General features: G+C 28.8%; 2 protein-coding genes across 3 annotated transcripts; both read right to left on the bottom strand.

Moving 5' to 3' along the window:
* Positions 1-16106: 16106 nt before the first annotated feature.
* Positions 16107-17958, bottom strand: LOC18016090 (glycine-rich protein A3). 2 transcript variants are annotated; one of them, XM_006398145.2, is made up of 3 exons: positions 17856-17958; positions 17035-17314; positions 16107-16581 (listed from the first exon to the last, which is right to left on the bottom strand). In XM_006398145.2, the coding sequence occupies exons 2-3, from the start codon at positions 17288-17290 to the stop codon at positions 16328-16330; spliced, it is 510 nt and encodes a 169-aa protein (XP_006398208.1). In that variant the 5' UTR covers positions 17291-17314; positions 17856-17958; the 3' UTR covers positions 16107-16327. The 2 variants fall into 2 exon arrangements, with proteins under 2 accessions (XP_006398208.1, XP_006398207.1); XM_006398144.2 differs by lacking the exon at positions 17856-17958 and adding an exon at positions 17717-17758.
* A 1018-nt stretch (positions 17959-18976) lies between these two features.
* LOC18016091 (F-box protein SKIP31) lies at positions 18977-21373 on the bottom strand. The gene is made up of 8 exons (XM_006398147.2): positions 21144-21373; positions 20520-20723; positions 20333-20406; positions 20147-20222; positions 19881-19991; positions 19623-19797; positions 19375-19542; positions 18977-19266 (listed from the first exon to the last, which is right to left on the bottom strand). Exons 1-8 carry the CDS (start codon positions 21204-21206, stop codon positions 19196-19198), a joined length of 942 nt encoding a protein of 313 aa, XP_006398210.1. The 5' UTR covers positions 21207-21373; the 3' UTR covers positions 18977-19195.
* Positions 21374-22051: the final 678 nt, after the last annotated feature.

Here is a 22051-nt window from a genome sequence, read left to right on the forward strand (position 1 = left end):
GTTTTTAATATTTCAAAATATTTATTATATATGTATGTATATATTGGATATTATTATTATTGCAATGAAGTTATGAATAAATCAATATGCATGAAACCATGTAATACTACAGTTTATTAGGATATTTAGTAATTTATTCGGTGGACACAAGTCTAACAAATGTGCTTATTTCAGGACAAACATATTTTGCATTGCATTAATTCAAGTAACTTTATGGTTCGCAGATGTTTGAGCATAAACAATATGTTGCGCACGGTACACAAATCACAAAGATAGAAATAAATAAAAATAAACATGAGATTTTAATGTCATTTTTACGTATTTATTTTTTTTTTAGTTTTTAAAAATGGGACAAACTTAGAAAAGAAACAAAAATTTTTTTTTTAGTTTTATCCAGCAAAATGATTCTACAAAACTTATTTTGATTAGATGATATTTGATGGTCTAGTGGTTTTTAATCGTCATTAAAAAAACTTATTTTGATCATTTGAAAATGTCAAAATGATTAGTAAAATTTTAAAAAATTATATCTATAACTCATCAAATCATCAATCGATTTTCTTTATTTTGGTTCGTTCATTTGCTTGTTGTGTACTAACAACAAGTATTTTTTTTTAAAGCAAAAAAAACTACAATTATTTTTCCCTTCGCTTGTCTCATATTGTTTGTTACATCGACCATTCATATTTATAATGTTCAAACATATATCTTATATATAACTATACTATCGAGTAAGACAAAATAGTTCATATTGATTCATAATATCTTATATTTTTTTTGTTAAATATATTACAGATTTTTATAGTTTTGTTAAAGTTTTTGGTCTAGACCAGAGATCGATTTTCCATAGAATGATAGAAGTGAATTTGCACCATTTTATCAAATTGATTACCAGAGCTTTCATATGGTCTCTCTGAACTTCTGGGAATAGTCAGTGTTGGGGAAGTTTGTTCCCTAAATTCAATCGAATTACTTGAGTTATAAAAAAAATAAAAATATTTTGTTTAGAATCAGAGAAAAGAGCTGTAATTCAAACTAACCTTCAAAATATGTATAAAAATTAACTGGTTATTCTTGTTATATAACTTTCTAATAAATAATATAGTGCAATTGATAATTTGATATAGTGGGAGGACAAATCTGATAGATTGGATTGTGTACGTGTTGGCTGCAAATGTGCAATGTATTGACATATATGTAGAGAAGTTCCTCTTTTTTTTCTTTTGTTATTTTTTAATTGATCTCTTTTTTTTGTCGTCTAGATAAGTAATTTATATACACGAACGAAACTTTATATTATATGAAAATATTCTCAAATATCAGGAATTGAACGTCACAAGCTAGATGATTAATTGCTGTACTTGTACCTTCGACCGACGATATCTTTTTCATAACATGCAAACATGCCTTTTTGCGTGCGTGACAGAAGCTTACTTTACTGACATTCACGTAGGCTACTTCCGAATAGTAGATAAGTACTTAAAAAGGAATTAAATAATTAGTATGAGTTCACTTTTAAAGTATATATATGCCAATTTTGTCTGTTTAGTGGTTTGTTTCCGCTGTGGAAATCTTCTCTCGGCTTCTTCATTCCACTTCCCAATCTTATAGTTAATTGGTTTATAATACAGAGTTATAACTTACATATATATATATATATTAAATTCATTATGTACTAAAACTTAAACTCTTATAATGATAGCATAACATAATCAGAAAAGAAAATAAAAGAGTGAATTTATTCTATATCAATGGTTAATCAAAAAATTAAATATATAACATTCATAAATTAATAATTAGGTAAGTAATAAAGAAGTTTTTTTGTTTTATCCATTACTATCCTTTTAATTTTACTTATTTACACAAATTGTCATTGGTCTTTTTTTTTGGCAAATGACATTACTGTATATACTGTTTATCATCGCTGACACTATTCATCTAAGAGAATATACTTTTTATTATTGGATAACTATTTAGTTAACATAAAATATATGAAAGTTATCGCTATAAGTTTGTGTTAATTTTGTTATCATATAATATATTAACATGTTAACAAATATATATGATAATTATAAATGGTAACAAATATATCAGATAATTATAACGTGATAATTTCAAAAATTTATAATAAAATATTAACATGTTATCGTTATAAATATAAAATTTTGTGTTAAATATGAAAGTTATCGCTATAAATTTGTGTTAACTTTGTTATCATATAATATATTAACATGTTAACAAATATATATGATAATTATAAGTGGTAACAAATATATCAGATAATTATAACGTGATAATTCCAAAATTTTGTAATAAAATATTAACAGATTAACAATAATATTTGTTAAATATAAAATATTAACACTAATAATCGAGAAATATAACATGTTAATAATAATATAACAATAATGTTTATATTAATACATAATTTATATAAAATATTAACAATAATATCAACATAATATATGTATTAACAATAATTTATGTAGAATATTCATTGATAATAATTAAAAAATTATCGTGATAACTGTTATAGCAAAATTTTGAAAAATAAGGATGATATAGTCTTTTGTGGTGAATAGTTCTGTGGGAGCTACACTTAAAAGGTGTCTCTTAATTTTGATAATATCTATTACTCTTTATTGCAATTATTCAAAATAAAAATGTATTACCCATAATCACAGTGCTATAAATACAACTTAGTCTAGACTCTAGCCTCTTTAGAGACCAAGTTTTTTTTCAGACAAATTTAGAAAAGAAACGAAAAATAGGTTTTTAAGTTTTATCCACCAAAATGATTCTACAAAACTTATTTTGATATTTGATGGTCTACTGGTTTTTGTCATTAAAAAAAAACATATTTTGATCTTTTGAAAATGTCAAGCCTCTCGAGTGCCTGCTTACGTATGCATAATCAAAGTTATCAAACTTGATATACATTCATTGTACATACATACGAAAATTACACGCCGTCCTCGTATATATATGAATTACAATAATTGCACAGAATGCCAACGAAAACTTATAAAATTAACTGACACAAACTTTACATTGTGCACTCACCCCTGTTCATCACTAAAATACTAATAAACCCCTACACTAAACTCATGTATAACTATAAGATTGGGACCTACAAAAACTTGTGTATGTCGTAAGACTTGCCGACAGCGATATTAAAAGTGTAGATTTCTTTTTTTTTTTTTAAATTACGATATTAAAAATTCGATTTAGTGTTACTTAAAACCTCACCGTTATCCGTTATCTGAGTTAGTCTTTCTCATCTAAAAATCTCAAAAAAACAATCAGGATACAAAATAATCATTGTTACCTTCAACATTTCGTTAACAGAATTAGTTAGTAACGTTATATACAAATGTTGTAATTTAATTTTAGATACTCACCCATTTCTTGTTTTAGTTCACAGTTAACATTTGCAGTTAGCTCGTTATCCAAATTATCTGCTAACATCGGAAAACCAATTCAAGTTTATCTTCAATATAAAACATTTTCACACCTCATTACATACACTTTATAAATAATTTAATTGAAATTATCACTCATTTGTTGGTCTGATTCACAATTAACATTTGTAGTTAGCTCGTTATTTAAGTTACGTGCTAACGTCGAGACAATAATTTTGGTTATCTTCAAAACAAACATTTTCACACCTCATGTTTTCATTCTTAATCAGATAACGCAACTACACTGTTTCGTTCTTGCTACAAATATTGGACCTTCACCCATTCGTTTATGGCGTTGACAGCTAACATTAGGAGTTGCATCGATATCCAGGTTACCTTATAAGAATAACATAAAAGTTTCACTTAATTTCCAAGAATACAAATATATCCACACCAATAGATACACAGATTCATGAGTTATGTTATCCAATAGTGTCCTATATATCCCATAATACCCTTTGGAAAAGACATTGAAACCTGTTTTATCTATGTTTAGAAGATAACACTTCCGGTTATGCAGACAATAGAATTATCTCCATTAATATAGAAGATAATGTTCTATGTTATTTTTTTATGTTAACCGAAATAGTTAACAGATAATCGTCAGATATTATTTTGTTTTATGGACGGACGAGATTAAAACGCTAAGCGGCGATGAATTTTCTTAGAAGATATCAGTTGTATATTTTTATTTGTTGTTGAGGAGTCAGAGATATAATAAATGTTGCCTGCAAAAATTTTCTCTCTGAAGTATAGAGATATTTTGGTCTACAATTTTTATATGAAATTGTATATACTTTATTTTAAACTATTGATTTCCATTTCCTCAATTAATGAATCATTCATGGGTATACACCCGCTTAACTCTATGAATTATAGAGGTTATAACTTATAACTGATCACGAAAACTTGAAAAATCGTGGAATAAATTAAAATAAAAAGAATAGGGAGGCTAACATCTAACTGTAGCCAGCGAACATTTCTGGGTCGTGAAATGATAATTGTAAAACGTGTATATTGTCCTACACGTATCATCAACTCTCATTCGACACGTCTTTTAGGGTTTCCATATTCCAATTTCCAAACCGATTCTTATACATTTTTGGAGATAATCAAATCATTAGAATTTCTTTGTAACATATTATGTCTGGATTTTACATATGTACGTATGCATATATAGCAAAGGAGAATTTTCCCATGATTTGTTCTTGTATATATATTTCCATATGAAATTTACGTAATCTCTACAGTTGTTAAGCGTGAAACTGTCTGATAAATAAGTCAAGGAAAATACTAGCATTATAGTAGATCGTTTGCTGAACACAAACTTATCGAAGGAATCTTACATGTTTCGACTACATATTTTCAACTTAACGAATAGACTATTACAGACAATAAATGATAAAGCATTACTTGAAAACTATAAAAAATTATTGGCTAAGTTAATTTGTCTAAGTACAACTCAATGATCATTACCTTTTGAGGTATGTTGAAATAGTGATTAATAGTTTTCATGAATATATAATCTTAATCCTTTAAACGAATTTTGTAAAAAAAGACACGCATGCGGATCCCCAGTTTATTTTGTAGTTGTTGTTGATGTTGTTGTTGTTATTGTGTGATAATGTGAAGTTTTCAGTAGTATATATGTAACTGAAGCAAAGTGAGACTTAATCAAGTACACTGAAGACTGCATATTATCAGACAGTTCCTTATAAATTTTATCAATCTACTTATAGTGGTGGATTTAATTTTTTTTTTTATCGGAGACACTTTTAACGGAAAACATATTTTTGACAATATAAATGACACTTTTACTATTAAATCATTAAAATAATTCTTATTAATAATTTACTATATCTCTTATGAACATATGTTTCTGATTAACCAATTTTCATTAAAATCATTACAAAAACTTTGAAAGTAAATTATTACATAAGCAAAAATATACGTCATGTACTCAAGGCGATAAAAATAAAAAGTGAATTGAAAGATGTTTTTAATATATTAAATAAAAAAAATATCTCTAATTGAAATAGTAAATAAGAAAGTTAATATTAGGTTTTTGTTTAAAATATGCAAAATACAAAAATAAAAAATTGAAAACAACACTTCTTGTGAACCGAAATAGAGGCAAAATGCATATGTGGGTGACACTTTTTTAATTACTTGCAAAATGCAAACAAACAAAAAAATGGGTTAACGTTTGAGGGTAGTTGGTTATTTCCTTTTCGACGCCAAATATAACCGGATAGTCACTGTTGTCAATTAACTACACAACAAAAGAGGTCAGTGTCCACGTCATCACCAATTTATATTTTGCATGCTACCATGATTTTGGAATTGGGACATTTTTTCAACAGATATCCAATCAATAATTTCAAAATAATAAATGATTTAATCGGCTAGGTCCATATGTATTTCTAGTCAATAAATGATTCGATCGGATCCGATGTGTCGTATTCAAATAGATTTTACATACGAAGCTATATGATTATACTAAAATTCGCACAATAAAAAGCATACTAAATTTTAGCAACAAAAAAAAAACATTGAAAATGAACTATTACGAATACGAGTGGTATACTGTGGCTCTCACTGATAAGTAATTAAGAGGAAAACTGAGGAAAAAAAACAAAAAAATTACTCCAGGCCTACAATATATTAAGAGTAAAGAAAGATGTGAAAGAATTATCATCAATGTTTATTTCTTTTCAATGTTATAAATGATCAGATGGTAGCTAAGCGTTCATGTCTAGCATCAAAATAGATTAATCAAAATCTAGGTGTTAATAAATTATTTATTTAATTTTTAATACTCTTAAACGTATAGAAAAATGGGGCAGGTCAAACATAATTTTGAATAGAATTAACTATACTAGAAACAAAGCCAAGAAAATATAAAATTTAACTGGTATGTAATATTTTTACGTGTTGAAAATGTGATTCTGCACCATTATTTACAACAAAATAAACAGAATGATAAATAAAAAAAAAGTAACAAGGGAATTTGTATTCTTCATGTACGTGTAAATTACATAAAGAGATTAGATAAAGCTTTAAATATATCGACTAAAGACTAGCATTTTGTTATCTTTTTCTATAACCATTATGTTTTTAGTCTTGAAGTTGATTCAGCTTATAAGTTTTTTCGTTAGAATATACTATAAAACATAAATACTTAAAAAAAAAAACAAAGAATAATAGGCGTCACATAGCCAAAATAAAAAATAAATATAAAACAAATGGTGGAGACTGAGAAGAAGGATCAAAGTTAAACTAACTGTGAGCAACTGACAATGTAGACAAAGTATGAAAGTAAGGCAGAGTCGTGGTCCGTGAAGATGAATCAATTGAACCCTAATCCATTTTAACGCAATAAAGTGATTTGTCCGACTTAGAGCATGTCTATCACTGAACTTTTAATGAAAGAGTTCATTCGAATATAATAATACTTTTTTTTGGGTTTTTTTTTTATTTTTTAAATTCGAAAATTATTTTTTAGACCAATTAGAATGCTCTATGTGTGATGATATCGTCTCTTCAGGTTCATCGGGAAGAACCTGGGCCATGAACCTCTACCTTTATTATTATTATTTTATTAGATTTCGTCTTAAAACCTGTGCCATGAACTCTTGAAGAACCCGTGATGGACATGCTCTTAGACCGTACTAAAGCGTTTAGACCGATCCCCTGATTTATCAATTCGATTATAAAAAATTGCACTTGAACAGTATCAAGCACGAGCCACGTCTAAACCTTTTTTTATATTAGTTTTTAAAAGCTAATAATGGTAGAAAAATTTGCGTTGATTTTCTATTTTTTTTTCAAGTAGAGAAATTATAATGTATAACCAACAATAATTCTATAATTAAGAAAATAACTATATAAGAAAGATGATTACTATATTTTTTATATAATATATAATATATACAACAATACTCTTGAATATTTCCACTGGCAAAAAATAAAATATTTACTTTAGTATTTTTTTCTTCTACTTATTTTTAACACATTGCTTACTCGTCTGCTTACCATTCTCTTTTTGTGTATATGAAACTCCACAATTCAGAGCAATCACCATAACAAAATTTCAATGAAAAATCAAAATGGGTTCTCAGAAAATAAATATTTTATATATTCATTTAATGTCTGCATGCTTTGTTATGTAGTCAAGATTTGAAGCTTAATTCTGGGTTTGGATTTCAATTTGTTGAATTCTAAGTTTAGATTTATATTTGGATTTTGATTTCGATTCTGGGTTGGATTTCGATACTAAGTTTCGTAAGACATATAGTTAAATAGACTTTCTATGTATAGAAATAATATACAGTCAAACTATGTACAAATGTTCTATACATATATAGTAATCTATACCCTATCAATAAAAGATCAATTCATGTATGTATATCAAGAAAACACAAACAGATATATATATGATTTACATATAGTCATTCTATGTACATTCTATATACAATAACGAGTGCAGCACGTTGAGAAAAAATTATCTCTCCAATTACCATTTACTTTATTCCTTATCCATAAAAGTATTTTCGTCTCAAAATCTTCACAATGTTACTTATTTAATTATTTGATCTTTATGGTTATATTCTTTATTAATGATTAGATTTTGGTTATTCATTAAATTAACCTTTCTGTTTAGAACTTTCAATAATTTTTATTTTTTTTACTAGATGAATACCTGCATAGATATGCGGGTTTTTTTGTATAAATCTATATATTTATGTGTATGTATTATTAGTGATTTGATTAGTTTTTTCTAAAAAATTAATCATCTAATATACAAATTTGAAAACTTTGTTAAAATAAATATTTTCTTCAGATATTTGGTCATTATTTAACCTACATCAATATCACCTGAACATGAATTACATAATCAGATTAAAAAACATACCATATTTTTTATGATATTAAACTTTTTACTAATTCATTTGTCCTAAAGCAAACTAATCTAATTTTGTTTGACATTGGTTAAGTTTTATGATTCAGCACTCAAATCATTAGGTACTTGGTTTTCTTTGTTCTATTTACCAACCACTTTGTTGTATTTTATGTCTGGCTATAAACATCAGAACATATATCCTACATAAAAATTTACCGAATTATACAAATAGTCTTAACATGGATGAATTGTTTCTTTTACATTTTCTATTAAAATATTGGATAACTTTACATTATGGAACTCTTATTTGTCTTTTTTTTTTTTGTTGGTGACATCAAAAGAACGTGATGTATCAATGTGTTCTATTTTGCGTTTTGGTTTACTTTCAATTGACAATAGTTTAATTTAATTCACCATCTTCATTACAAAATACACCCAGATTTCCTATCATTAGCACAGATCCAAAATTCAAAAGAATTATTATTTCCTGTATATAGTTAACTGTGGACAAATTACAAACATCAAGTTAAGAATCAAAATGTAATTCATTAGAAAAACTCTTTGCCTGATTATTTCTCTTAAAATTCTACATTGAATATCTATTTCTATCAAGTAACATGGAGAGTTTGTGATCCTGTTAAATAAATATGCTAGTTTGTTTCTGAACATTTGTAATAATATAACTTTAATTTGTAAGACGTTGTTATTTTAAATTATAAAGACAGAGAAATGAACTTTGATTTGAAATGTTTTTTAAAACTAAACATAGAACAATTGCTAGAACCCATAATTTTAAGAAAATAGTGAAAACTAATTGTCTATAAAAATCGACAAGTATTTAAAATAGATGAAAAATCAGTATTTTGTTTAGTGTTCGTTTTATACTGAATAACTTATTTTGCTATATCTTGAAATTTCTTTAACTTGTAGACATTTTTTTTGTTCAGTCTCGTCTGTTTCTCTATTTTTTTGTTCAACAATGGATATTGTAATGTTTTTCTTTTTGGAGTTTCATTCAAATTAAGATACAATGTATTTTATTATTATAAGTAAGGTAGAAGTAATTATTGTTAGAAGGTTGAACGTGCATGATAAGAATATATAATGTTTTTAAGGTGTTTTTACTTTAATTGATTGGACCAATGACAAATGTTTAATTTATTTCAGCTATGGATTTTTTGTTTTTAAATTATTTTAAAGAGCTGATGTGGTAAATGATGTGTCTTAAGGATATAAGCTTATATGTCAAGTTTGTGAGACTTAAGGATATAAGCTTATATGTCAAGCTTGTGAGACTCAACTGAGTCTTTATATAATAGATCTACCGATTGGTTTGCCATATCATTTGGAATCGTGGCTGTGGTTTTCCGTCAAGTCAACATCACTCTTTTTGAATGGTTTTCGTATATTTAATAAAAAGCTTCCTTTATTCATTAAAAAAACAAAATATCAAGTATATTAATAATATTAAAATGCTACGACAACAAGTTGACGGGACTTAGACAACTCTTAATTACTAATTTTCCTATGTTGATTCCTTTCATAAAGACTCTAAAAAGTTATTGTCTTTTATGTTTGTTTTGTTTTCTGTATTTGCCCCCACACGGTATCCAAGTTACAGTGTAATTAAAGTAGAAAATAATACTCATATGATTTGACAATGATAAGTTAGATTGTCTGTACCAAACCTGCAACTTGTAACTATAATAAATATTGTTACTAATATTCTTCTTTTATTCAACAAAAATTGTTAACATTTGTCCAAAAGAATAGTAAAACAGCAGTAGTAGAAAGAGGACGTTGGTGAATTTTTGCTACGAATTAACTTTATAGGACGAAGTAAAAAGCATAACACGATGTTCTGGTTTGTATGGCAGGCCGTCTTAACTTAGGTGGCAGGGATGAGTATTACATCTACTGTTATGTTTTATCTTATCCAAAAAGTAAAAATTCAAATGAGTTAAAATAAAAATAAAACATTTTATTTATTTTGTGAAGATTGAGAGATACTCAGATACATATCCTATGAATTTAGTTGTTAACAATTTTATAAAAGAATCTAAAAATTAGGATAGTTTTTTTCATGGCTGTACTGCCTCTGAGCAGTGAGCATCAGATTAGTCAGGTAGTCAGTGAGGATGATTATATATAAATGGGGGCACCGGGCACGTAGTCACGTACAACAGTACAAGAAGGTAGTGTATGAAGAAGTACGGACGTGTTGCATAATTGAATTCGAAAAACAAAAAAATAATAATAATAATAATTGAATTCCAAAATTGTTTCGAAAAGAAAATATAAATAATCGATCCTAATCATAGCTACTTCTCTTTAAAAAACTTTTTGACAAATTACAAGGCACGCAGTTTCTCTATGTAAAATTTATTACATAAAAAAATAATGAAGACAGTTCATTTAAGCTATTGGTCAACTTTGAAACCCCCCACAGTCTTGGACTTGGTATTAAAAAGTCAGCTCTTAATATGTTATATTAATGGTTATTATTGAAAACTAATTCTTACATAAGTATAGTTTAATTTTTTACGAAAAATAAAAAAATTGTAATTTCTCAAATATTTATCTATAATATGCTTTTTGAAAATACAATTAAAAAGAACAAATAACAAAATTGCTCGAGGTTATAGAGAAATTTAAAATTATATTTTCTCACATATTTTATTTATTTATTTTTATTGATATCAAGATAACATTTAAGCGAACTTTGTAGGTTTTTATATAAAACTGGCTATTTTTGATTTGGCCAGCGCTTACCTTTAAATAATAATAATAACAAAAGTAATTTGTTAAACATATTACCAAAAGAATTGAGTCTTATAATTTTTAAACTAGAAACTCAACTAAAACATGTACATCAATAAATATACTTATATGTAAAAAGAAAGAAAAAAGGAAAAATCCTGATGAATAGTTTGTCATGAAGTACTTGGTTAAGAAAAAGAATCCAAGATATTTTCATAGTAAATAAGTAAAAAGTCAAATAACGAGATCATACAGTGACGTTCGACCTAACTAATATACAAAAATCTTGACAAGATGTTAAAATATATAAAAACAAAAATCTTGACAAATAGTGATATAATTAATTATCCAACAATCAACAAATATCGACTGAACAAAAATAAATAAATAACGAACACAACAAAAGAAACAATCAGAAATGGCCAAATATTAGTATAAATTGTTATTTTAATCCTTCATTAAATTGAAGTAAGCGTAAGAATGTGGGAAATAAATAAATAACGAAGCAGAACAGTGGGCTTGTTAAAGCGGTTTTGATCAAAACCAGGGACTTCCTCACTAGCCGTGGCTCGGAAGATGCCAGTTGTCACACCAAATTATTTTACTAAAACTTATCGCATATTAATATGCATATGTTCATATGCTATTTTTAGTCAATGTCTGGTTGTTGTCGAGATTTTCTGTTAAAAATATATATAATAAGCAAATTGCATTGGGACGCATACTTCTGAAGTTCAGATAAGATAAAGGATGGAAACGTAAATAGCCCGTTATGTTTTGCTATTTTAAGAGCAATCTTTCTATTCACGTATAATATTTGTTCCAAATAATACAATCACTGAGAATGGTTTTATAATTCAGTGGCTTTATTTTAATAGTCAATATAAACAACATTTTTATGATAAATATGATGAAGAATTTGAAGATCAATTAGCTTAGTTTTTGCAAGAAATGTGATTTTTGCCATTATTTGTTGGTTCTTAATGATAAACTTTAGACAAAGGTTTAGGAGCTTGGAAATTTATTCAGACTTTCATCTTGTGTAATGAATTAGATGAAACTTGAGATCATTTATTTTTTAATGTTCGTATTCATATACATTGTGGTTTGATGTCGTAGAGGAATTTTTTTTTTTTTTTAATACTGGTTAACTTAAATTGGTTAGAAAATCTAAACTATATATTATCACTCAATTTTCAATTGTTTTTTTCGATTAGTGTCAATAGAAAAAGGCAGTTCGTATCGTCCGATTTATCAACAAAATCATCAGAAACATAGTATTTTCTACAAGATCTAGAACCTCACTTCGCTACAAACAATTTCTCTAGAATTGGTTTAAACTAATAACAAATAATTACTTTGCATATTTTTTCGTTTTCTTTTTTTTTTGGTTTTTCATTAAAAACTTGTACATTTGGACGAAACATTCAATTTTAAAAAATAATAACTAACTCGTTAGTAATCGATAACTAATGCTCAAAACTGGTATAAATTACTGGCATTATTCAAAATGCTTACATTGAGATAAATAATAAATATGATTTTATCTTTAAACCTAGTTCAGGATTAACCATGATATTTCTTTATAATATTATTTAAATAGACATTTTAATAAATAAACATTATTTTTGTAAGATATTACATAGTATAGCATTACAAATATAAAGAGATAATTGAAATAGCAAAAAGATATAATTATTTTTTAAAATTATTGAATCAAATATGTAAAATATATGTTTTCCATTTATGAGATGATTTATTATTTAGTTTTCTAATTACTATAATACTAAAATTAATATATGTTTTAAATAATAATTATTTTATATAAATATTTAAAAACTCTGTTCTACGAGGGTATTATTCATTTATATATTTTAATTGATTTAGAAATCCATATAAGATTCTTGTATTTGCAAATATAAGCAAATACGAAAGTCTTACCTCAGATTTAAGTCTTTGTATTTTTAACATGAAAATCATCTAAATTCACTTAAATTCACTAAAATCCTCTTTCAAATCAAATCCATAAGTAATTCAGTATGATTAAATAGTCCATAATTTGAAAATAAAATTTTAAATCATAGAAATAATAACACTAAATTTAGTTTGAATTTCCAAATTTATTAAAATACATAAACCAATAACTTCCATTACGTTTTACTATAAATTATTATATTTTATTTGACTATATAAAAATAAAAATATATTTGGTGAACTTTTACGAAGAACTAATGAACACATGATTTTTAAGGTCTCACAACCATCTTATAAGATGTTAACAAAATCAGAACAATATTTATTTACATAGTTTCTTTTTATTTCATAAAAAAGCACATTCAGAAAATAAATATAAATTATTTTAATACTATTTCACTTTCACAACTTTTAGTTTATAAAAATTAATTTATATAATAAATTAATAACAATTCATTAATATTTAAATTCAAAGAAATAAATTTTATAGCTGTCTAAATCATATTTTCATTTTGTAAAGACATAATATAATATAATTGTGTAACGTTTATAAAAAATTTAAATTTTGTTTGAAAAAAATATAATTTAAAATAAAATAATTGTTCTGCATTGTAGCACAGGTTAATTCCTAATTAATATAGAAATGATTTAGGTAGGTGGGAGCTAATCAACAATTTATATTCTCTGAATCTTTTCATCTACTTAAATATTATTATGGAGACAGAGAGGAGGGGGGGGGGGTTGAAATCTATGTTTAAATTTAAGATTTTATAATTCATCCAAAATTATTTTCAGGAGTCATGACTATCTAACTTAATATTTCGTTGATGATGAATGTTTAAACTTATAATTGATGCCATTTGTCTAACTTAATTGATGATGTTACTTCAGTTTCGATATCCTCATCAGTGCTGACGCGGCTAATCGGGTATAAGTAGATATCCAGCTTACCCAAAACATGTGATTGGCTGATTCATTATGAAAACCACAATTATTTTTTTAGTTATTGATTAGTATTTGGTACTGATCTATTTTATTCTAAGAAAATGTTATTCAATTATGGTTTTTATAAATTTAAACTTCAACCTAGAGAATTCACTTTAAATTCATTGTTAAATAACACCCTATGAATCCAACTACTTGCTATCTTATCTCTTCTACTAAATGATATTCCCTCCGTTTCACAAATAGTGTCGTTTTGATATTCTTCACACAAATTAAGAAATAAGATAAAATATCTCTTATACCCTTATTAATTTGCAGAAAATGACTCTTGAAATCATATTTATAATTAATTTTCTGAATTTATTGAAATTAAAAATGATATTTTATGTTAAAAATTACATTGGAATTTTAAAACAATATTCTTTCTGAAACAAAAAAAAGTGTCAGAACGACATTCTTTGTGAAACGGAGGGAGTGAGTTTTTTTCTGCATGCCCAATGCTCATTTTTTGTTTTTACAATCTAATTTCATCATATTGAATACGAAAGCAATTATGTTGTGACATTAAATAGAATTACTATTTATAAGAGCTGTAACGTAGGCCTTTTTAATAGTTGTTCATAATATTAAAATTTAAAAATCTTTGACCACTGTATATCTAAAACACATCCTAATAACTGGGAAAATCCTAAATTATCGTTTTGAAAAAACATACGTATAATAATTACAAAAAAAACAAAGATTATTTTCGTTTGTCAACGGATTAGTTTATTTAGAACTCACATTTTGATATCTTGATGATGTGATTCATGTTTTGACTTTAGAACGATATTATAATTAAATACAAAACAAAAATGGAAGACATCTGGTTTGTAGGTTTAAATATGATAATGCAGAAAAGTACGTCATACGTACAACGAAAGGACGAATCAGAATAACAAAGCCAACTCACTGATCATATATGCAATCAATAAATAATTATGTAATTAATTAAAACAAACACTCAAGTCCAAGATCTATTAACCCAATACAAAAGTAGGTACACGTCAATTTTCGTGCTGTACCGCTTAGCTTTCCCGACAGCCATTTGTTGGTGTGTAATTGTTTTTTCTATAATTTGTTTTTAAAAAAATCCAACAATTTTTTTTTTCACTAAAGTTTTTCCATTATATTATACAAATGAATAATACGTGACTGAAATACGGTTTAGAATACTAAATCGGCGGAAGCAGAAATATCCCAGAGTCTAAGCCCGATATACAGGAAACGATACCCAATTAACAACAGAAGAACATAAAAAGCTAGACCAAAAACAACATAAACCATAATAAACTGATTAATCCAGAACTCCAACAAAAGAAGAAGCCACAAAAAAAAAAAAAACGATAATGGAGAGGCTTAACAACTGACAATAAAATATGGAAAGTTACACAAGCTTATTCAACTCAGTCTAAGAACACCGAGGTCCATGCTGACCGTGAGATTACCATGACTACAATCTTCCTAACAAAAACCAAAGAAGACCCAAACGATTGAGCCATGATTTAAACCGATTTTTGGAAGATAAAGAAACTGTTAAAATGCGTAAGGGTTGAACAGAGAAGAAACATCAAAGACAGCTTTGAGAAAAAGTCATGTTATGAGTTTTATCTAGAAAATGAGTATTTTTTTCGTGAAATATTTGATTAAACATTCAAACTCCAGGAAAATGGATCTTAAATTACTTAATTACTCATACAGAAATCATTGACAGTTAGAGGTGTTTTCATATAAGAGAAGAATTTCTGATTAGAAATACAAAAATTTAAAATTTCATGGTTAAAAGATGGTACTATTTCTAAATTTGTTGATAATTATAACATTTTCCTAAAATCACCCAAAAACATCTACTTATCAAAATTCAAATCATTCAGAGGTTGGATTGATTGCACACCTAGTGTTGCTTTAAATTGGTTTTCTGAGCCAAAAGACTTTAAAGATACTAAGAAATCAGAAACTAATATAGTTCACCAATTGATCATACTTGAGACTTCCACTAGCTTAGACAACGACAAAAACCAATAGATACAAGGGCAAAATATATAAAATCTTAAAAACCAGAATCTGTTCATTATAAAGCCATAGATAGCTTCATAGTACACCATAAAATATCATATCAATCAAGTCTCAATTATTCCAATTCGAACCAGCGATCTATACACCAACGAAAGTTAACTTATAGTTTTTGGGGTTTATTTGAAACATTTGGTCAGTCAAGAGATATAGATCCAAAGAGGTCTTTAGATCACTTCCACTTCTTGAACTTACCTCCTCCAAACATCCCATGCTTCCCATGTTTAAACTTGCCTCCATGATGCTTGAACTTTCCGTGCTTCCCATGCTTGAACTTACCATGACCATAACCGTAGCCATGTCCATGGCCAAATCCGTGACCATACGCAGCATGTCCGTAAGGACTGTGAGAGCTATGAGCTATGTGGTGAGCTCCATAGGCAGCTGCAGCACCCGCAATCATACCTCCGATACCTCCTGCGTGTCCTGAAGCAAGTAAAGGCAATTACACGAAAGAAGAAACCAAAAGGGGTAAACAACACTTAGCGGTCAATAGAATCTACGAAGTTGTCTTCATGATGCTCTAATCGAATGATGCTACATGAGCACACTTTCAAAGGTTTGATCTTTGGACAACTTATATAACTAATTTCAATCAAGAATAGAGCAAGTCAATGGCGTCTTAGCAATTAGAGAATACAAACTCTTGCATAACAATAACAGTTCGCTATTTCAGTCATTATATTATCAACCAATCCTCTGTTTCAACTTCTTTCTAAAGTGAAATCTACCACATTCCACATATATGATACTGAATTTGCAACATATAGACAAAAATTTCTACCTTTCAACTTCATTCCAAAGTGACATTCACCACATTTACTCGTGAACTTGACTTCTATTGAATTCTTGCATTAGCAAAAGAAAAAAAAAAAGTACCTGAGTGATGAGCAGGATAGCCAGCAGGAGGATAACCACCAGGAGCAGGAGGATAACCACCATAACCAGGAGCTGGAGGGTATCCACCAGGTGCAGGTGGGTATGCACCCGGAGGATAACCTGCGGGTGGGTAGGCACCAGGTGGTGGAGGATAACCTTGTTGTGGCGGGTATCCAGCAGGTGGATAAGCTCCAGGACCCGGTGGGTATCCAGCGGGTGGGTACCCATGAAACCCTTTGTCTTTGTCACCTCCCATGTTTTTCTCAATCACCAACAAAACCTACCCAAAAAAAAAAACCATCGATTTAGGTCAAAAGAATCAAGCTTTGATAATGTGATTAACCAAAGACACAAGATTCAAGTAAACAGCAATGTAATCTAGGTCAGAGATTAATGTTATTGATCTCAATCAAATTACATAAAGCATGCATTATGGTCAAAAGAATCAAGCTTTCATAAGGTGATTAACCAAAAACACAAGATTCAAGTAACCAGCAATTGTAATCTAGGTCAGAGAGGTCAATGTTATGAATCCCAATCAAATTGCACAAAGCAGGCATTAATCTCAAGCTTTTCATTAGGGGATCAAGCAAACGCAGCAGAGTAAAACAACGAGATAAACTAGCAAATCAATTTACAGGCAAATGCTAATCAGAGAACTCGATTTAAGATAATCACTCACAAACGGAGAAACGCGATTTTCAATCATAGGTGAAGTTCGAAGTATACAGATCAGAACAAGCGAAGGTCCGATTAATCAGAGAAACAAAACTGCGAGGAAAAATAACCAATTTAAAGGAAAAAGATGAGAGCTTTCTTACCCGAGACGAATCGCGAGAAAATGTCGAAACTGAATTGGAAGAGAAAAAAAAGAAAAGAAATTGGTGATATATATTGATGAATTTTACAAAATTTCCTTACGCGGCATGGTTTACAAAAAGGCATTAATTCATCTTTAGTCCTCGTATTTTAGTATGAATCAGAATCTTACCCTTAACTCTTCGTCAGTAATAACGGAGTCCCAATTTCGAAGAACAAAAACCGACAAACGTAACAATATAATGGTTTAGTTAGATTTTGTTTTCTACTTTTGGCTGTGTGTAAAAGTTTATTTTCAATACAAATATTGAAATATGGTTAAATTAAATGGTTTGTTCTAAAATTCGAACAATTCTGAACTACTTATTGGGAGTTTAAGAAATACAATTAAGTTATGGGGGGCGAAGTAGAGAAAGATAAGAATATCTTGTACGTATATTTAGCGTTGCGGGAACGCGTAATGGACCCGTGATTCAACTATGAACATACGTAAGTGGATAAATGCCAAAAAGGATCGAATCTACACAAATTCATAATTTTCGAAATTCTTTTGTAACAAACTAACAATAGATTTAACACATAAGTTGATTTCACGGAAAAATGGCTTATACGTGTCTTAATTATGTTTATGTGTGAGTGTGAATATGTATACACGAACTTAAGGACAATACTTATATCTAATTGTCCTTTTTTAAATTTCTCGAACTGTTAAGTCGTTACTAGTAATATTTCAAATTTAAACAAAAACAACAGAATACTTATATCTATCATTCTTTTGTTTTTTGACGATGTATTTCTCTTCAAGAAAACTGTTTAGCTATCTAAATCAACATTGTTAGTAGTTTGACTAACATTATTTAGATCAATCTAGGTATTAACCACGACTTAATAGATCGGCTATGTAAATTTAGAAAATGAGAAATTGAGGTAGGTTTAAAGTTACATGAGAGATATTTATAATCGTAATCACTTCCGACGAGGATAAAATTTGCGACATGGATTTAACAATAGCTGATAGCAAATTAATATCCGTTAATTACTAATTGCTATGTATTGAAGAGCAAATTAATCTCCAGTAATTACTAATTGCTATGAAACCACTAATCACCAACAGGATTTACTGTAAAAGTTGGAACGAACTTAGATGCAACACTTTTTTTAAGGACAATAGAGCATATTACAGACAAATATCTGGATACGTTACAAAGCTAAGAGACAACTAAGATAACAAGAGCTTCTCTTGAGTCATTGCACTCCATAGATGTGTAACCGTAACAACACAGGCAGACTCAAGAGTTAGAGAGATAGAGATGAAATTTGACGAAAAGGATGAGACTTTTGATCAGCAGAACCCAAACGTACGTTCTAATTCTCGCTCACTCTCGCAGTTGTATCCAAATTCAAAAGCTCGATCTGCGGTCAAAAGAAGACACAAAACCGTTCAATAATATGTTGGAGATTAGAGGATAAACACAAAGAGAGGAGAGAGAGAGAGAGAGAGATAGCGCCATAGAAATGTACCAAAACGGCCCTTTTCTGTTAATATTTCAGCTTCTTGTTCAGCTTCTTCCTCGTCTGAGTCTGAATCAGCTTCTATGAGCAAATTATCAGAACAAAGCCCTGAGATAGTACACACCATGTTCCCACTGTCCGGACAATATATTACTTCCTTGCAGTTTTCATCGCATACTGTAATAAGACCGTTAAAAGAGGTAAGTTTAGGCAACAGAAGCAATAATTTACAAAGTTAACAGCGTTTCATTTCATACCATGAACATGTCCCGTCTCTTGGCATATGAAAACGTCGTCAATCTGATGGTAATCACATTTTGTTCCTAAACAAACATGGTCCATTACAACCTTATTGGTAAGTCCCTTGCTTTTCTTCCACAGAGATACTTGGTCAAGTACAGTTTTGTCAAGAACTATCCGGTCATCCACCATCTAAACATTGCAAACAAGAACGTGAGAGAACACATCAAACGATGATCGTAGTGTGATAAACAACTATGAGATGCAGATGTTACCTCAGATGGAAGAGGTGCTTGGCTCCGCTTTGCTGCTTGCATTTGAATGTAATACTCTTTAAAATCCGCCGGACAGCTTCTAACAAGTTCAATCATGTCCTTCTCGTCCCGCTAAAGTTCGACAAGAGAATCAGAAACGAATCGCTTAAGGGCAATATATGAATGACCTCTAATTATTACCTTACAGTAACATTCTATACTCTTCAACACTGTAATATTACTTGGCAACAAACAAATTTAATACAAAAACAAAGAGAGGAACTTACATCGATGTAAAGCTTCTTCCAAGCGCATTCACGTAACCTTCTAGTTGTAGGCATTATACCCCAACGAATACAGTACCTGCAAATAAAATCAACCAAAAGTGTATTGCTTCATTTTGAGTACAAAGTATTGATTTTGAAAACTAGATTCTTTATCCACAAGATTACTTAATATGAGAAGAGACTTACAGGCGACGCCATAAGGATTCATCAGAGGCTGCAAAATTGAGAAATTTACACACCAAAGAGCACGACACAAGATCCTGTAATCAAATTCAAACAAATTAAATTAAAGGGAATCCTCAAAATTGTGCTATTCCAGACAATTTGATTCTGTATTAAGAGAACAATAACTTGAGATGCAAATGAGCAATACCTCAGATGACAAGAACTTGAAGATATGACGAAATATCTCTGTAGGTACTTTGCTGAAAGCTCCACTCTCTATTCTCTTTGCACCATTTCTGTCCTTGTTACCATCTTCCTTTTGATCTCCATCCTTCTCTATAACGTTTGTTTTGTCTTTCTCAAGACATTGTCGTTTAGTTTCAGGTTCTTTCGTTTCTTCTTTATCCTCTACCTACAAAACAAAGACAAGAAAACACCAAAAGCATCAGTGAAAAATTCAACCTTTCACAGGAAAACATGAACAAGAGGTAAATCACCATTCTCAATGGACATAGATCGAGAAAAATGAACCAGATGTGTCTGATTTTTAAAATTTCACATTAATAATATTCATGTAAGATCGACCAAACCCAAAATTCGATGTAATGAATTAAGAATACAGAGAAACCAAGTATGAATTAGACGAAGAAACATCAAATTACAATCCAAAAAAACACCATCGAAATCGCAAAAGAATGAAAATTCAGAGAAGCGAGATAATTGAGATAGGGTTTCAGATTCAATGATGAAATCGAAAACAATTTTGGGGGAATTAAAAACCAAACCCTGAATGAAATTGAAAAATAGAATAATGATGAAGAAAAACAAATACCGATGAGACTTCTGATTCGAGGAACCGAGCGAAGCACTCGTCTTCATCATCGGAAAGAGACATATTGTCGGATGGTGAAGATCGGAGCTCCGGCGACGACGATAGATTTTATATGGCCAAGGAAGGGATAGAGAGACGAGAGGGTAGGCGATTGGAACCGGTGGCGTGAGATTGGAGACGATTCGGGCCAAACAATTTTGAATAGTGGGCCTAGTATAGCCTAAATTAACAAATGAGCTGTATTAATAAGAACTAAGCCCAGATATAGTCCGAAGCTATCTCAATGTCATTATAATCAATAGTCGATGCTATCTCAACGTCATTAATAAGCTATCTCAATGTCATTATAATCAATAGTCGATGCTATCTCAACGTCATTAATAATCAAATAATATAGTCCAAACTCCAAAGCTATCTATCTCAACGTCATTAATAATCAATAATCAATAATCAATTCCACGAAAGTAAATCAAAATTAGTTTCCTACAAATCTTTATTACGGTGTTATTTAGAGTTGGATTTTTAAATTTTCATAGAGTTTTGTGTATTTAAACAATCTACAATATCACAAATTTTTGAGAATCTGGGATATATCTAGTTTGAAAATCTTAAATTGTTGAGAACCCATATCTCAATAACACTTTTTGATTAATAAAAAATTTTGATTAAATTTTAAAAATACCAAACCAATAACAATGAATTTATTAAAAAAATATCATAATCCATAAACAAATAACAGTGAAATTTTTGAAATTGTAAAACTACATACAAAAATAACCACAAAATATTAAACTCTCATTTTCTTTAGGAATCAACAAACCAAGACCCCCAATTATTAAAATGATAGTTTTTAACAAGAGACATTTCCAAACTTTGATGACCTTTGCGCTACAAATTTCATGTTTTTA

The sequence above is a fragment of the Eutrema salsugineum genome, unplaced genomic scaffold (genome assembly GCF_000478725.1).
Source record: "Eutrema salsugineum unplaced genomic scaffold, Eutsalg1_0 scaffold_20, whole genome shotgun sequence".
NCBI classification, from domain to species: Eukaryota; Viridiplantae; Streptophyta; class Magnoliopsida; order Brassicales; family Brassicaceae; genus Eutrema; species Eutrema salsugineum.

Excerpts from the sequence above, each read along its gene's own strand:
- LOC18016091 (XM_006398147.2), bottom strand. The coding sequence starts at position 21,206 with ATGTCTCTTTCCGATGATGAAGACGAGTGCTTCGCTCGGTTCCTCGAA. Across the intron at positions 20,223-20,332 it reads GAATCCTTATGGCGTCGCCT|GTACTGTATTCGTTGGGGTA; the intron begins GTAAGTCTCTTC and ends TTTTATTTGCAG. Across the intron at positions 19,267-19,374 it reads AACAGAAAAGGGCCGTTTTG|ATCGAGCTTTTGAATTTGGA; the intron begins GTACATTTCTAT and ends TTTTGACCGCAG.
- LOC18016090 (XM_006398144.2), bottom strand. The coding sequence starts at position 17,743 with ATGATTGAAAATCGCGTTTCTCCGTTT. Across the intron at positions 17,315-17,716 it reads AAAATCGCGTTTCTCCGTTT|GTTTTGTTGGTGATTGAGAA; the intron begins GTGAGTGATTAT and ends TTTTTTGGGTAG. Across the intron at positions 16,582-17,034 it reads CTATCCTGCTCATCACTCAG|GACACGCAGGAGGTATCGGA; the intron begins GTACTTTTTTTT and ends TACTTGCTTCAG.